The sequence below is a fragment of the Tachypleus tridentatus genome, chromosome 9 (genome assembly GCF_004210375.1).
Source record: "Tachypleus tridentatus isolate NWPU-2018 chromosome 9, ASM421037v1, whole genome shotgun sequence".
NCBI lineage: Eukaryota > Metazoa > Arthropoda > Merostomata > Xiphosura > Limulidae > Tachypleus > Tachypleus tridentatus.
Window position 1 is genome coordinate 97,512,444 of NC_134833.1, and position 17,672 is coordinate 97,530,115.

General features: G+C 30.9%; 1 protein-coding gene across 5 annotated transcripts in view; it reads right to left on the minus strand.

Moving 5' to 3' along the window:
* LOC143225827 (synaptogenesis protein syg-2-like) overlaps window positions 1-17,672 on the minus strand; it is a 139,149-nt gene that overhangs the window by 105,857 nt on the left and 15,620 nt on the right. For 4 of the 5 annotated variants that reach the window (XR_013014098.1, XR_013014097.1, XR_013014096.1 and 1 more), the window contains exon 2: window positions 14,582-14,632. The exons of the other annotated variant lie outside the window; for it this stretch is intronic. Coding sequence is in view for 1 of the 4 variants with exons in the window: in XM_076455897.1 (XP_076312012.1) it covers window positions 14,582-14,632 (51 nt within the window). In the remaining 3 variants the exon portion in view is untranslated. The remainder of the gene's footprint in view (window positions 1-14,581; window positions 14,633-17,672) is intronic. 5 annotated transcript variants of the gene reach the window in all.

The window sequence follows — 17,672 nt, forward strand, 5'->3', positions numbered from 1 at the left end:
ATTTTGACGCTATCGTGGGTTTGTTATGTATGCTTGTAAGACATTGTTCTAAATAACTTGTGTTACTCCTCGCATTTCACCCAATTTAGTTGACTGACGTTCAATCTTCTCAGTTTTGATATAACTCCACACACTCTTAATACTACTTATAATGGAATTTAGTGCAGGCTAATACCATATTGCTAGAGGTCCATCAGCCTCTTCCAGATGTTGTTTCACTACAATTATTACATGATTTGGATCACTTAGGTATTGAATGAAAAATTCTTGACTAGCAGGTCCTATTTCTGAAGAAATATTACAATGGATAAGAACCATTTAAGTATACCTTATAGCAGTCAGAGCGTTATCACTTTTGAGAAAATCTCTAACACAACTGGCTTTGAGGCAGTTCATACTCGTATTGCTCCAATTAGATTGTTGTGCATTGCTTAAAAAAGTTTACTTCGGGTTACCTAACTATTATATCGGCCCGGCATGGCCAAGCGCGTAAGGCACGCGACTCGTAATCCGAGGGTCGCGGGTTCGTGCCCGCGTCGCGCCAAATATGCTCGCCCTCCCAGCCGTGGGGGTGTTATAATGTGACGGTTAATCCCACTTTTCGTTAGTAAAAGAGTAGCCCAAGAGTTGGCGGTGGGTGGTGATGACTAGTTGCTTTTTCTCTAGTCTTACACTGCTAAATTAGGGACGGCTAACGCGGATAGCCCTCGAGTAGCTTTGTGCGAAATTCAAAAAAGCAAACAAACAAACAAACTGAGGCAGTTCATACTCGTATTGCCCCAATTAGATTCTTGTGAATTGCTTAAAGAGTTTACTTCGGGTTACCTAAATATTATATCGGCCCGGCATGGCCAAGCGTGTTAAGGCGTGCGACTAGTAATCTGAGGGTTGCGGGTTCACATCCCCATCGCGCCAAACATGCTCGCCCTTTCAGCCGTGGGGGCATTATAATGTGACGGTCAATCCCACTATTCGTTGGTAAAACAGTAGCCCAAGAGTTGGCGGTGGGTGGTGATGACTAGTTGCCTTCCCTCTAGTCTTACACTGTTAAATTAGGGACGGCTAGCACAGATAGCCCTCGAGTAGCTTTGTGCGAAATTCAAAACAAACAAAACTATTATATATATATATATGAAGGTATATGCGTTCGGTACAAGTTTTTCAACGTGTTACAAGTTATGAAATGTAGCGATATTATTCTTGGGTTATTTAGATATTGTTATTAAAATATTCCACAAAGATGTCGCTGTAGGGTGCTTTGATGTTGCACCATTGTGTTTTCTAATAATATTGTTCGTATAAAGGTTTGAAGACCCTAATTGTTGGAGAAAAATACACATTGGAATAAATAACGTCATTTTAATTCGAATATTATTATTACTTCTCTTAGTTTTATATATATCTTACTCAGTCATAGAACTCTTGCAAGCTTGAGAGCAGTGCTGTGATTTTGTTCTGTTTATTTGTCTTAACTTTATACACAGTTGTTTATTTGTTTTTTTCTACAAATAAATGCAGTGTCCGCCTGACACAATATTCACATTGTGTTCAGTCTCTTTTTGTCAGAGTTAGTGTCGTTAAAAGTTCAAATTACAATTCAATACTTGCTTTGCTGAACCTATTGCTAGGTAGTTTATTATTTTATTCTCATTTCCATGTTATCAGTATACAAAGGTTTCCATTTTTAAGTAGTTTATTATTCTCATTATGATTTTTAAAATGGAAAATGTGTATTATTCTATCACATCAAATCTTTATTAATGACACTAAAAAACAAATCTCTGGTGGGACAGCGGTAATCATAGGATTTACAATTCTAGAATCAGGTGTTTGATTCACGCGGCGGACAGAGCAAATAATCCTATGTGGCTTTGCTATAAGAAAACACACACAAACAAACATATGTACTTGTATTTATACTCAATAAGACCAGTATTGTAATTATGTTATTCGATGTTTTCATGCCTAGTATATTTGCCCAACCATATTTTAAAACAATATAAAACACAAAAGTAATTTTATTAGTGGATAATGTAAACGTAACATATGAAGAGGAGAACTATCCAAACCTGCCGAGAACATAATGGATCGAGATTACTATCAATAAGTTGAGAACTGTTTATCATGCTTTAAAAGAGCTCGACTGGGTTTCTGCAGCTTTTTAGAATTACACTGTTTGTTTACTGCTAACCACTGAAGGACTTATTTAAACTGTACAATTAGAAATGACATCCAATTAGAATAAGAGTAGTAAAATAGATTTATAAACAAATTTGTACCGAATCAACTATTCCCATTATTTATTTATAATACATAAATACATTTAAAACACATACTTTGGTTTCTAGTGGAAGAACCTTTACACCTTGTCGGACTAGGTCTTGAAATTAGAGCAACAGTGTCTGATTTTACATAAACTTAAGTGCGTTTTACTTTTGTCTTTTTAACATTTTGATTACTAAAATAAAATAACATATAACATTATTCAACATAGGATATAGATTTTATGCAAATATTTGTTTTTACATTTAACTTATTGAGCCTATCAAAATGATTAACTTTGGGTACTTGTACATTATTGAAAGTTTGTTATACTTAATCCTAAGATCAGTTACCAATAACTGTAAAATTCGCATCCAGGTCTTTTACATGTATATTTGTCACTTGCATGACCATTACGTTTAGGCTTAAGGTTTTAAGCACCTTCTGTATTTTTTTTCTCAGTTGGAAAGAAAATTAGTCATTTCTTTCATTTATTTATTTATTATTATTAATACACACAAAAATTTGCATATTTTCTTTTCATATCTTAAAAGTGCTCTTAACTAGTATGTTAAGATATTAATTATTATAGATCCTTATAAAAAGTGTTATTTCAAAACATATAGTTTCCATATATTCTTTGTATGAAATAACTAGTTATAAAATATTTTTAAATTTATTTCAAGTTGCTCCATCTCTTACTTGTACTGTAACATGTTAATTACTTTGTAGTCACATACATGTTTATATACACTTTTTCATGTTATAGAAATATGTGTGCCTGTGCATGAGTTGTAGAGCAAAAACACATCACACTATCTGGCGTATCCACCAACGAGAATCAACCACCTTATTCTTGCGTTGTAATTCCGTGGATTTATCATTGTCCCACCAGGGAAGTTTACAGAAAAAAATGCAATCCAATCCATAATTTCGATATAAAATCTGTTTTTTTTTACTACAAGATTTAAAATTTTAAACATATATAGACGTCTTATTTACATAATATTCGATAATCTATACTTACCAATATAGTTTATAAAAGTATTTTTAATTTCTGTAATTAAATTCTAGAACATTTGGCATAACAATTGCGGAATGCATAATATTATATATAAAATGTCTTCCAAGTTAGTAATCCTTATTGCAACACTGAACGAACCCAAAGTAAAATACATAATTCTCAAATCATCCCATTTTTAATGATATAAATCAATATTACATATATCTTAATTTTCAATTTCATTCTTTTAATTTTAATTATGAGGTTAAGTTTTTATCAGTATAAAGTTATAAATACTCATAACTACTTGACTCTTAAGTTAATTGACACTTGTAACTATTTATATCATAATAGTTTTTATCACGGCATTTAATGATAAAATAGTTTTTTGGTTTTTACACATTTTAACTTAAAGTAAGTAAATTAATTTTATATATTTTCAGCTAATATATATGTATACGTGTATGAAAATATCTCTGTGACCATCTAATTACTAATAAAAATATCTAATAAATCCACTAATAAAAATGTATACTAATAAATTTTATAAGCAAAATATAACAAAAAACGTTCTGTATTTCAATTTTCTCTGAAATTAAATTTCAAGTACACACAAGTAAACTGTGTTTTTAATGTTTTATTACAGTTTCATAAATTTTAAATCATTTTTCTCACAAAACAAGTAGTAATGATATTTAGTGACAAATTCGTGAATCATTTTTAATCCCACATTTGTGTATTCCCGCATCTGCTGCAGGGGCATGGTACCGTCAGGTGTTCAGGGTGCTTGACTCGTAATCTGAGGGTCGCGGGTGACAATCCTTGTCACATCAAATAATTTCACCCTTTCATCTGTGGGGACATTATAAAGTGACGGTCAATCCCACTATTTATTGGTAAAAGAGTAGTCGAAGAGTTGGAGGCGGGTGTTCATGACTAGCTGCCTTCCTTCTAGTCTTTCACTGCTAAATTAGGGACGGCTACGCAGATAGCCCTCATGTAGTTTTGCGTGAAATTCCAAACAAATGATCAATTTGGCTGCAAGCAGTGAAAGGCAGTAGGAGGTGAGACGTTGTAAGTTTAAGCACTCACCTCTGACCGCTGTTTTGATCTTCCATGACGGTCAGCTTGTTTAACTTGGCTGTTTTGGAATTTGCTTGATAAATGGGATATCTCCAACGCTTTTTGGGAGCTACTATCACAATATTTAATCCGTCATGGCTATAAATGACTAACCAGGATCGGAGGTAAATGCAATAAATGGTTATAAATTCTTTATTGTTTAATAGTTCTGATCTAAATCGCCTGATAGCAATAATAGAAATGATTTGTAGGTACTGATTTTATAGCATTTTTTTTCTTTTTCTAATTATGATTTCTTCTTTGCTGTATACCGACTAATAGCCTTTCTACCTTTTTATCGGTTTTTGAGCTTGTCTCTCCTATTCAAGAAGTGTTTTGTTTTGACCTCTTCTTTTTAATTATACATTATTCTTTGAAATATTTAAACCTTTAGAAATCGATAATTCACATTGTATTTGTAGGAATAATGAACTTAAGAACGCTTTTATAATCATATAGTAAAGTAATTTGGAAATAATAGAAAATAATGAATTAAAATTAATTTTCAAAAATGGTACTAAATTTCCAATTCTAAAACGACAAATAATTCTGAGATTTTAAAAAAATCTAAACTTTAAAACAAATAAATATATTATTAAAATAAGCAAAACAGCATACTTCCCACAGTGTTTCTTTTTGAATGGAAACTATATATTATTAAATTCATTAAAACTCAATAAAGAACCTTAACTTTACCTAGGTACAAGATAGACTCATCCTTTAATGTCTTTAAAAACAAATTAAAAAGCTGAAAATAAATTTATTATTACACTTATTCATAAAGATAGACATAAGTTTGGCTTTATGTGTAAAAAATTATGTACCCATATTTTAATTAATGAGCTCAAGACGTCATGTACTTTTACAAAAACTGCTTTAAAGAAAGATACTATTATTACTAACGTAAAGAAAGCCGTTAAAACAAATGGAATATATATATATACAAACTCTTATAATTTACCATTTTTATATATTGTCTCTAGGCTGATTAAGAATCCTGTGAAATTTAGAATTATTATAAATTCTTTACTTGCTGTTGCTAAGCCTGTTTCCATTGTACTTAATAACATATTAGATATTTTTTAAAAATATAAAAATAATGTGATCAAAATGTTGAAAAAAATGAAGTATAAAAATAATACTTTAATTATAAAATGTCTAAATAATCTATATTCTTTAAAAAACCAATTATGTCGCCACCTATAATTTTAATACATTATATAGAACAATATATTTAAAAGAAAGACCATTTTAGGATATATAATAACCTGTTTGATAACTTTATGGATGCAGAATTTGGTATTACAAAATATGACTTCATTAAGATCCAATAAAAAAATATGCTATACTTTTGAATTTATAATATTCATATAAACGTTAATCAACAGATATATAAAGACACGGTAGGGATTGCAATGGGTGTTAATTTCTCTTCAAATATGGCCAATTTTTATCTGTTCTTCTTTCAATATTTTTAAAGTTTAAATCCTAATTCATTTAACAATATAGACGTCGATATATTGATGAGTTAATTCTGTAAGTAACTTAAACTTCGCAACAAATACAATATATCTTAAGGACAAAAAGTAACAGCAATTATTATTGCGTTAATTATCAAAATATAGACATTTATTTTCTAGAAGGCATAGTTCAGTTCATCCTTTTTGATAAAAAAATGAAATTTAATTTTCTTATCCCTGGCTTACCTACTCCCACAGCACAGTCTTATTCCAAATGTATTGTTAAAAGTGATTATTATACAATAGCTAAAAATAATTTCTTGTTACATTTTACCAGCGTAATGTAAGAACTTATTAGTAAGTCTGCTTTTAATAATTATACTAAAAATTGTCAGAATGGTTTTAAAGGTTTATATGCTAATAATCTGAATTACATTTACAATGGAAAGTGCTTTAATTGATTTTTTTTTTGTGTAATTCACAGAAATTGTTTACAAGTGTTATCTTTGGATATTTTAATTTTACTGCCTTTTATGAGATGCAAATTTTCTGAGAAGTCGAGATATATTAGGTCGGTTAGAAAACATACATCCGAGAAGACTTGGCAACACATGTGCTAGTGCAGTAGGATGCATCGTAAATATACTAACTTAGTTTGTGTTAAATAAACGGGTGGTGCGAAATACTGCTTTTAATTATGAAAATTTCAAACTTTATCTCATTTTGTTTTTGCTTTAATATCAGTCATAAATTACAATTAACGTACACATGATTACATTAGTCCTTCTTCTTATTTACTTGTGATGCGAGATGACTTTGGTATTGTGAAGACAAATATAATTTTAACACGAAAGAATAACACCGTAGAAGATATTGATGAAAGGATTTTTACTGAATTATAGATTGTTTCTAGGAAAGGAAAAAACAGTAACGATCTTCAACAGCTATTTGCAAATAAACAGGAATATATTTATCTTTCAGTCCATTTGTCTAATTACCTGCTTATTAATTCCACCTATTATATGTATATATAATCAGTCTATATGAATGTTGCTTTCATTTCAGTCTTTTCTTTTACCTAAGCTATTAATTCCGTCTGAGTATTGAGTTTACCTATCTGTCGATTGATATTGATAACCTTTTAACTTGTACAAACATATTTAGTTACATAAAAACAATTCTTTATTTATAAAAAAATATAGTCATATAATTAAGCTATTATGATAAATTAATCCTTAATATACAGACAGATATTGCTATCGATGTAATCTAGCTTTAACGGAGGAAAATAATGTTACGAACAGATTGGGTATATTTCTGTTGAAAGTGGATACGCACTCACCATGTATTGTGATTTCAAGTGGAAGAAATAATTTTTGTTTAAGTTGAGTCTTAAAACATATCGAATCGTAAAGTTTCATAAAATAATAAAACAATTTATATCCCTCTTATTGCCAATATTCTTGTTTCTTGTCTGTGATGATATCAATTTGTCTGGAAAAATATATTATTTGTTGTATATCAACCATTCTGGTGTTTACAAATCACAACCATTTTAAGATCTCGGATATAAATTTTGGAATATCTTTACTGTAATATTGTTTATGCAGTTACTTTCTTTCCGTTTATTTTTTAATTTTTATTATTATATTTAGTAAAATATTATAAAATATGATAAACCTACATTCAGGTGATTTTTAAACTGTACGCAACCAATCCTTCAAAATATGTCATTACAAAAGAACTTCTTTAAGTTATTGAAGCGTAAAAAAACAAGATAAAATATTTCAAAATGATAAATATTGAATGAAGAATATCACTGAAGACTTACTTATTTGGTGATTAATACCTGTAATTGAATTATCCTCTGTTTTAAAATTGTATAATTCAACCATATAAGTGTTGGATAAAACACTTATAAACTTACATTATGAAAAGTTTGTAATATTATTATTTAGAAATTAAATATTGAAGAAGTGTTGTTGTTGTTTTGAATTAAGCATAAAGCTACACAATGGGCTATCTGTGCTCTGCCCACCACGGGTATCTAAACCCGGATTTTTAGCGTTTTAAGTCCGCAGACATACCACTGAGCCACTGGGAGGCGAAGAAGTGTTAACAAACTAGCATTATTTCACGTAACATAACCGTTCAGCCATACTAGTCAATGTTAGTTTAGTAGCATTAATTAACGTTATATATACATTTTAACGAGCCTGTTTGTAAAAGAAATAAGAAATGAAACATAATCGGAATGATACTAATTTGGGTAATATATCCAAACTTAAAGAAAGCTGATTCCGGTCTTAAACTTCAAATCAACCTCCAGAAAGTTGACTTACAGTTAAATTAATAATTCATATAACACACACACATATATATATCTAAATCTTCTCTCATTTTTGATCACTCTTCGGCGACGCAACAGTGAACTTGAGGGCTTACAGCGCTAAAATTCTAAGCTGTTTCCCTAAGAAGTGCACAACACAGGAAGTCCATTAAACAGTTTTGTATTTAAAGAAACAACTAATTAAATTGTTAAACCAGAATAACAATTTTGCCGTAAAATTAATTTTGCATGCTATAGATACACGTTAGTTCTGAGATCAAAATAATTCTATACAGAGAGAAAGTTTAAAGTGGTTTTGAATTGCTATACGGTTACGATATTCCAGAAAACGGAATTATCTTTAGTTTTGTAACTGAGAAAGCAAGCTATTAATACGAAAGAGAGCAACGTATTGATGTTGACACAGTTTCACAAAAACGTTTGGAAGCCTTTCTTACGTCAGTACAAAAATAAAACTTAAGTATTTCGTAAGGCATTTCCTAAGTTATTTCGTAAATCCTACTAAGGATTGTCTTGAAAAGGACAGATTGAGAAGTATCTTAAAAGCACAGTGTATTAGAAGTATATGTATCATTTAAATATGAGATAGTTACTTTTAAAAAAAAAACTTGTAAAATGTAACATCTTCCTTACACAAGTCATAGAATATTTTTAAAGCTACAAGAGTCTTATCTAATAGTGGTCTTTTTTCCCCTTTCTTTTTTTTCCTGTCATAAAAGTTTCTTATTTATTAATTAAAATAGTTTTCATGTGTCAATGTAATTTATGCTAACCGAAAATAATTATGTGGAATTTTAGACACTGACCATATTTAATTCTATTTTTAAACACTTATTTTCTTGTCCCAAAGTTAGGAAATAAATTAAAAGAAGGTTCTTCAGTTTGAAACCTTTCGTAAATCTCAGGAAACAGATATTTTCTGAGTTCTCTCTTAGGAACTGCTTCTTTTCTATAGATATATTCAAGAAACTGTCTTCTGTTCGCAGTCATACAATAGTAGTGATATACAAAATAAAAGCTGTTACTGTTAGTTACTATTTTAGATTAATGAATCCAATCTTACCATAAGAAGTGATGAAATGTAATAAATAAAATATTGTGGTGTTTTTATATTTTTACTCTAATTATTTAAACATTTAATCAGAATGGATTTTTTACCGCAAATGTGAGTGAGCTGGCAAATGGGTAGGAATAATTTCTTACATTATTTCTACTTTACAAAAAATACGAATCCCGATCACACAAAACATGCTCACCCTTTCAGCCGTTGAGACGTTATAATGTGATGGTCAATCCCACTATTCGTTGGTAAAAGAGTAGCCCAAGAGTTGGCGGTGGGTGATGATGACTAACTGCCTTCCCTCTAGTCTTACATTGCTAAATTACGGACGGCTAGCATAGATAGCTCTCGAGTAGCTTTGTGCGAAATTCAAAAAACAAACAAAAAGTCAAAGAAAAATATTTATAGTTAAAGTACATAACCAAAATATATATCCTTTATTTTATCGAAAAACGTTTTAGCTTTTTTCTCACGTCAGTATTTTTTTCTGGCCACACATTGCCTATTTTACGTATTCAAATGGTTACATATAAACAGATTACCAATAATACTTCCTTCCGTACAATTATGTAATTGTATTTTTTCTCCAGTAACGCAATTAGTGTTGTAGAAACCGTGCAAGGGACTACCTTGTCTATATTTTCTCTAGGTATTTGTGTGGCAAAGACAACACCCTATTGTTAATTAAGCTTCCATAATCGTGGTGATGAAAAAAACTGCAGAGGAAAATTAATTTTAGAAATTTCACCCAGAGTTCAGTTAACTAACCAATAGATTCTCACTGTCCCTATCTACTATCTAGCGAAACCACAGCCAAGGGAACGGGCTTGGAGAAATCACTGTTACTTGATATAGCATTATATACAGCCGTGCAACACCACCTATATATTTTTTCTAAGCAAGAAGATATTCATTAAATGTTGCGATATTAATTAAAGTTAGGAAACTACTAAGTGAATGCTAACTACTGCTTGTTCAAGGGTTCTAATTAACCTATAATGTAAGAATATAACCAAGAAGTAGCATTGCAAATACTTCCTCAACGGTGATGTCACTGTGATTAATTTTATGGTTCGCATGATGAGAAATTCTTTCAAGTATTATTTAAACACAGGAATTTGTACTTAAATATTCTTAACTTACTGAAAAATAGTGTATTAGATATATAATCGAAAATTTTGGGCACAAATATTTGTTTAACAAAGAATTTAAACCCCAAGTGCTGCTACGTCACTGAAACGTAGTTTATTGATAATGTGATACTAAATTGTGAACACAATGTTTACTTGCCACAGAAGTTAACCCCCAAATATTTTTAATCAAATTATTAACGAACAAGACTTTCACCAAAAAGATTCAGTATCGAATTCTGGATATTATCAACACAAAAATACTCCTTTTTAGGACTTCCTTGGTGATGGCAATAGAATAACAGGTGAAACGTTGGATAAAAGTAGTTAATATCTATGTGTGCGTGTATATAACTATCATTTAACACTTATAGTTAAGTGATTTTGTAGACTATTAGCCATGAAACCGATTGATGTCTAATCTCCACAACCTTGCTCTATGTATTACATTTACTGGTTGATTGCCCCTAACAAAGATAAGTTTCTCTTGACATTTAATACCATAGAAAACCCACAGTCTGTTTAACAAGGAAAATATATTGACTGTTTACAACAGACATTTGTCCATGGTGAATCATTGGGTAATAGAAAGTTCCATGATGCTCTGTCTTATTACAATTTGATCAAATTGAGTAGAAAATGTAATAGACCTCCTAGCGGAATGAACATCGCTATGTTTTTATCTGATTTGATAACTACAAACAACGGAGTCCTAAACGATAATGGTAATCGAACCTTAGTTGAAATTCATTTTAATTATTTATTTTAAACCAGTAGAAATGTTGACAATGGAAGCTTTTATACTTGAATGTAGTAACATTACTCCTGTAAAATATATTAACCCTCGTTGCTGTTTTTTTTTTTAAATATATATTGAGAAAGTAAAGCACGTGGTATTTTAGACTTTTAAGAACGTAAAGGTATATATGGAAACATCACTATATATATATATATATATATATATATATATTGCAACATGAAATCTGAAGGTAACAAATTGTGATTCCAAACTTTCTTTCCTTAATTATGTAAGGATTTGACTAGCATTCGAAGTACTCTTTAACCTACGCTATGGAAAACTCGTGCGTACTAAATGTGGCGGATAGTAACACGAAGAAAACAAAAACAAATTGGAAAGAAAATACAAGTTCTACACGTCAGTAAATTTCAGCACTAGATCAAATAGCTACTAAAATCGACTGTCACAGAATCAAATTACAGTACTTAGCACAGACATTCTGGTAAGACATGTTTTACTGAGCAATCAGGATACCACATTTTACTGTTAATTAACTTTCTCCGTCTAAGAACTTGTACGATGCTAGATTTTCTTCACTGTTCTCGTCTCTTTAGCTTCTCGCTAACTTAGTTCGTTCAATTTTTTATAAGAATTACAGAACTTTAAGTTCCTTCATAACATTTAATCAAACTGCTCTGGTTTTTAAACATCCTCATCACCAATATAAGTATTTGTTAAAGAGATTCCACTCTTTTACTCAGTAATATATTTTAATATTACTTATGAACAGATACATTTACGATTTTTGCGAAGTAGCATTTTTTTTTATAATCTTCTGAAGCGCGGTTTCTATCGATGTGAGTCTGCAGACATATCGCTGTGCTACTGGGGAAGTTAATTTTTGAACAGTTCATCCTAGCAAAACCTAGTCACAGTTTCCAACCTGTGACCACTACTGTTCGATTCAGTTTCAGATTGGAAAGCTGATAATAATACGGAAATTTGTCCAAAAAATGACATTAAAACTGCAACACCATCAGGATAACCCATTCACTGAATAATCAATGTATATCTTATCATGCAAGAAATATGAAAAACAAGTCTTTATACATTGGTGTACAAGAGGGCTTGGAGTAAATAGTATGACTTTGAAAGAAAAATAGACTTACAGTTAATGGTGTGATTCAGAAAAAAGAAACGAGCTTTAGGTTAATAGTCGAACTTTGAAAATGCAAACACATATTTAGTTAATAATGCGCATTTGAGAAAAGAAATGCTCTTCGGGTTAACAGTGTGATTTTGACAGGAAAATCAATTTTTTGGGTTATAGGACGACACTAAGAAAATAAAGCGTTTTGGGTAAATAATGTAACTTTTGGCAAAAGAGGTTAATGGATTCATTTTCGAAGAAGAAACAGACTTTGAGCTAGTAGTATGACACCGAGAAGAAAAAGAAATGCTTCATATTAATAAAATGAATTTGAGATATGAATTTATTCATTATTTGGAATTAAGCACAAAGCTACGCAACAGGCTATCTGTGCTCTGCCCACCACAGATATCGAAACCTGGTTTCTAGCAGCGTGAGTTTGCAGACATACCACCGTAACAATGGGGATCTTGAACGATGAAACGGACCTCTGAATAATAGAGTGACTTTTAGAGAAAACTGACTTCAAGTTAATAACGTAACTTTGATAAAAGAAACAAACTTTGAGTTAAGTATGGGAATTTGAGAGAAAATAGACTTCGAAATAGCAGCCGGTTAATTAGAGGAAAAATAAAGAGATTCAGATTAATAATATAATATGCCATTAAGAGAAGAAGTAGAATTACTGTTAATATGAGTTCGGAAAATGGAATGGTCTCTGAGTTACTAGTGTGGCCTTTAGAAATAATTAGGATTTGGAGTTAATAACTTGATTTTCGTATTAGAAACAGAGTATTAGCACTGTGACTTTAAGAAAACAAATTAATTTTGTGTTAATACTGAGAATTTGAAAAATGAAAAAAAAATAATAAATGACACGGTAGGAAAAATTGGACTTCTAGTTAAGAATATGACTTTGAAAAATTAAATTATGGTAGTAGTGTGATTCTGAGAGAGTAAACGGTCGTCGAGTTAATGGTTGAGGGAAGGCAGGATTTAGGTTAATAGTATGACTGAGAGAAAACACGGATTTTGGGTTGATAGTAGGATATTGAGAAAAGAAACAGGCTTTACATTGTAGTGTGGTTTTCAATGAAGAACAAGACTGTTAATAATACAAAATTGAGAGAAGAAAAAGATTTGAGTTACTATTTCGATTTTAGAGAAAAATAGGGAATTCGGGTTAGTTATATAACTTTATGAGAAGAAACTGAATTTGTCATAATAGTTTGAGAGAAGAAATGGTCTTCGGATAATAGTGTGATTTTGAGAGAAGAAACGACTTCCGTATAATAGTGGAATATTGTGAGAAAAAGCAGAATTTGGTTTAATTTGTAATTTTTAAAAATGAAACGGATTCCAGGTTAATATTACAGCTTTCAGAGAAAAAAATTGACTTCGGGTTGATGGTATGACTTTAAGAGAAGAAAGAGGCTTTAGGTTATAAGTGTAAGTTTGAGAAATGAAATGAAATTCGTGATAATAGTGGGATTTTGAAAAAATAAATAAATTTTTGGTTAATAGTATAAAAATTAGAAAGAAAAAAGAGCTCTGTGTTGATAATAGTTTTTTGTTTGTTTGTTTTTTAAACTTCGAGCAAAGCTACGCAAAGGCTATCAGTGAGACTAGATGGAAGGCAGCTAGTCATCATCCCCCAGCCAGCTCTTGGGCTACTCTTTTACTAACGAACATGGAATTGACCGTCACATTATAACGCCCCTACGGCTGAAAGAGCAAGCATGTTTCATGTAACGAGGATTCGAAACCGCGACCCTCAGATTACGAGTCGAGCGCCTTAACCACCTGGCCATGCAGGGCCGTGTTAATAATCTGAGCGGAGAGAAAAAAGAACAGTGGATTAATATGACATTATAATAAAATCACGAAGTTCGAAGTTTTAGTGTGACTTTAGGTTAAATGTGTGTCCTTAAGAAAAGACACGTACTTTTGATTAATAGTGGGGCTTTCAGAATAAAGCGAGTTTGAGTTATAAGGCAAATTTGAAAGAGTTATTTACTGTCCTTCAAAGGACTTTGGGTTACTAGCGAGATTTTCAGAAAAGAAATGGATTTCGAATTGTTAAAATTACATTAATAAAAGGAATATGCTTGAGTTAATAGCATGTTTTTGAGATAAGAAATAGGTTACGGGTTAACAGTGGGACTTAGATATAAGAAACAGACTTTAGTTCCTATTGTAACTCTGATAGTAGAAACAGAATTGGAGTTAAGGATGTGTTTCAATGGATAAAAGCTTTAGTATATGAAATATAAAAAAAAAACATTAAATGAACAAAGTTACGTACCTTGTGATTCATCAAAATTTACAGCTGTTCTTAGTTTTATTCCTGAAGCCCCTAAAAAAAAAAACACAATTAAGTTTTACACACTATATGCATTTAATTAATTCAGAAAATTTAGCTTAAACCTGTTTCTTCAATAGAGACTTATTAATTAATGTGGTGTTATTTTGACAAGGAGACTATGAGTTCCTGTGTACTCTCCAAGGAAACGTAAGATCCAAAAACATATTTCTTATCAAACAGACGATATTAAAATCCTAATAATCCATCTGTAGTTCATTTGCATACAGTGACTGGTGTTAACAGTTTAATATTTTTGATGCATTAAACTCTCTTAAACCTAGTTTACTATAGTGTATTTTAATCGTTCCTGTAAAGCAGTCAGGTAATATTGACAAGGCCTCAGTGTAGCACTGCTTGTGTCTAAGCTTGTTGGTCGGCATTCATAAACTCTCATCGTTTATGTATATTACTTCCACACTTTTCACCATTGAGTTCATAAATAAGGCTTAACGTCACAGGAAAATGATACTAGGTTAGTTTTTACAGACTGCAACGATCAACATCTGTGTGTATGTTCACTATAAACTGGGGTTAGTTTTAGTTTCAAATATTTAAGCAGTATATATGTTTGCAGCAATACACTGTTACATCCATGTTTAAGATCTATTAAATAATATGTAAAAATACAGATAGCACAGAACAAAGTATATTATTTTTAAGCTGAGGAGCTGCGTAATATGAATACGAATGATATACATTGGATAAAAATCATTGATGGCAGATATGCATATAGCACCATATATCGCACTTTTAACTGTTAGAAATAAAGAAAAGTTTGTTTGGTCTGGAAAAAGGTGCATCATGAATATTACGCTTTACTCTGTAAGAAGAAAACACTATTCGCACACACAAACAAACTCATTTATAGGAAAATCTTAAACGGTACTGAACTGTGCAAAGTGTACCTTGAAACGTTAATCAAACACGTCGAAACCACATATAAAATTATTTAGTTGGAGGATACAGAAAAAAGCATTTTCAACAAAAATCATTACAAATCATATCAAATTCTGAAATATATAATAAATCAGCAGATTAATAGTAAGCTTTTCGCATATAAAAGATCAAATCAGAAAATATCCCTTAGTGTATGTTACCAGAAAGGTTCTAGTCTTCATTAGGTCAGAAAGTATCCCTTAGTATATGTTACCAGAAAGGTTCTGGTCTTCATTAGGTCAGAAAGTATCCTTTAGTATATGTTTCCCGAAGGGTAGAAGTGTTTTTAAGGTAAAAAACTATCGTTTGTTTTATAAAATTAAAAGGAGTAGAATGCTAAAATAATTACATAATAAATAATTTATTAAAAACAGGGAGTAGCTCGTAAGAACACCGAAACATGTATATTTTATTAGAGCTAATATCCATATTCTTATCTTCAGTACCTTGACAGTGCAGTGAAGATAGTGGTCTCTTGAGAGACTTCTACTAGTACTGGACTTAACATCCTCTGAAGCTTGCTGCTTAATGCACAATATAGCGTACTCTTTAACTAACTGAATAAAATTTCATAATTTAGTGAAAAAAATTTATTATGTCAATGTAAAGCTCAAAAGAGCAGTACAGTGTTATAATGATTTTATGGAAGCAGCGAGAAAACTTTTAATATGAATAAATCGCAAATAAAGAAAGGTTTGGTATCAAGTAAAATGTGGTCCGAATAAAACATTTCTGAAAAAAATATATTATTCATAAGTTACTATTGAAGTTTCGGTAACATTCAATTAGTAAAAGAAAACAGTTATTGTCTAGTAATAATTATAGATCAATAGCGTTACAACTGATTCACTTCAAGATATCCAGAACAGTGAATAGGAGACTAACTAAAGAAGGTTATTTTGCGAGAAGGGCTTCCTGCAAAACGATATTAACCAGAATTAACTGCAGGTATCACTCGGTCAAGCAGCTTACCAGTTATAAACATATACAGCTCACGGCAAAAACATACAGGCCCCTAAAAAGTGATATATGAGAGTAAGCGTTTGGATTAGACCCCTTTACATGTCACTACTCCTCGGGAGCACTAAAGGTATACACCAGATTTGGTGACAAGTGATCCAGTGGTTTGCTTTTATAAGTAGACCCCCACACAAACAAACGTTTGTCAAACAATCGTTTAAATGACAAGATGTCTGCATGTTAAATATGGAATAATCTTGTTTTTATATTACTTATACTGCCGGAGACATGGCTTAGTGACAAGCATGTATACTGAGAGTACAAGGTTTGAGCTTCGATATGCTTCTCAACCTGCTTTGCATTTTCAGCTGTGACGAGTGTTATATTTATGACAGTTATATCTGTTAGTTTATTAAAAATAATAGTGTACGTTTTTCGTATTAATCAATTACAGACACAGTGCAAAATCACTTTTAAAGAATGTAGATAAATTTATATTTCACCTGAGACACTTACATAGCTTTAAGATGATTCATATCTTATTGTTAGAAGAACACATAGAGGGCGTAACGTACTTAATTAACATGAAGCACAATATATATGTTCATTTACGATTACTTTTTTGTTTTTATGTTAAGTAAAAAGCCACACAAAGAACTATTTGTGTCGTGCCAGGTATCGAAATCTTATCACTTGGCATTGCCACTGAGCCAACTACAATGAACACGAGATAACAACATGACTTTCAAACACAAGAGTAAAAATACTACAGAAAACGTCATCAAAAATACCGAAAAGAAATTATGTAGCGGTGTTTTTGTAAACATTGGTAAAGTATAGATTATGTATTTTCCTATAAAACAGGTGAATATACGGTTTATCTTCATAATTATAAAAAATATAAATAACAAATTTCAATAAAATATTATGATATTCTTTTAAAGATTAAAGTTCATACGATTAACAAAATGTAAAGAGTTAAATTCCAAACTGCTATATGTTCTTGTTTTGAACTTTGAACCAAATCACTAACCGCACACAAGAGTACTAGAACAAGAACAAAAATTCATTGTGTTTACATGAAATGTAAAGTATAAAAGTAACTTAGATTTTGAATAATATAGGAAATATTTCC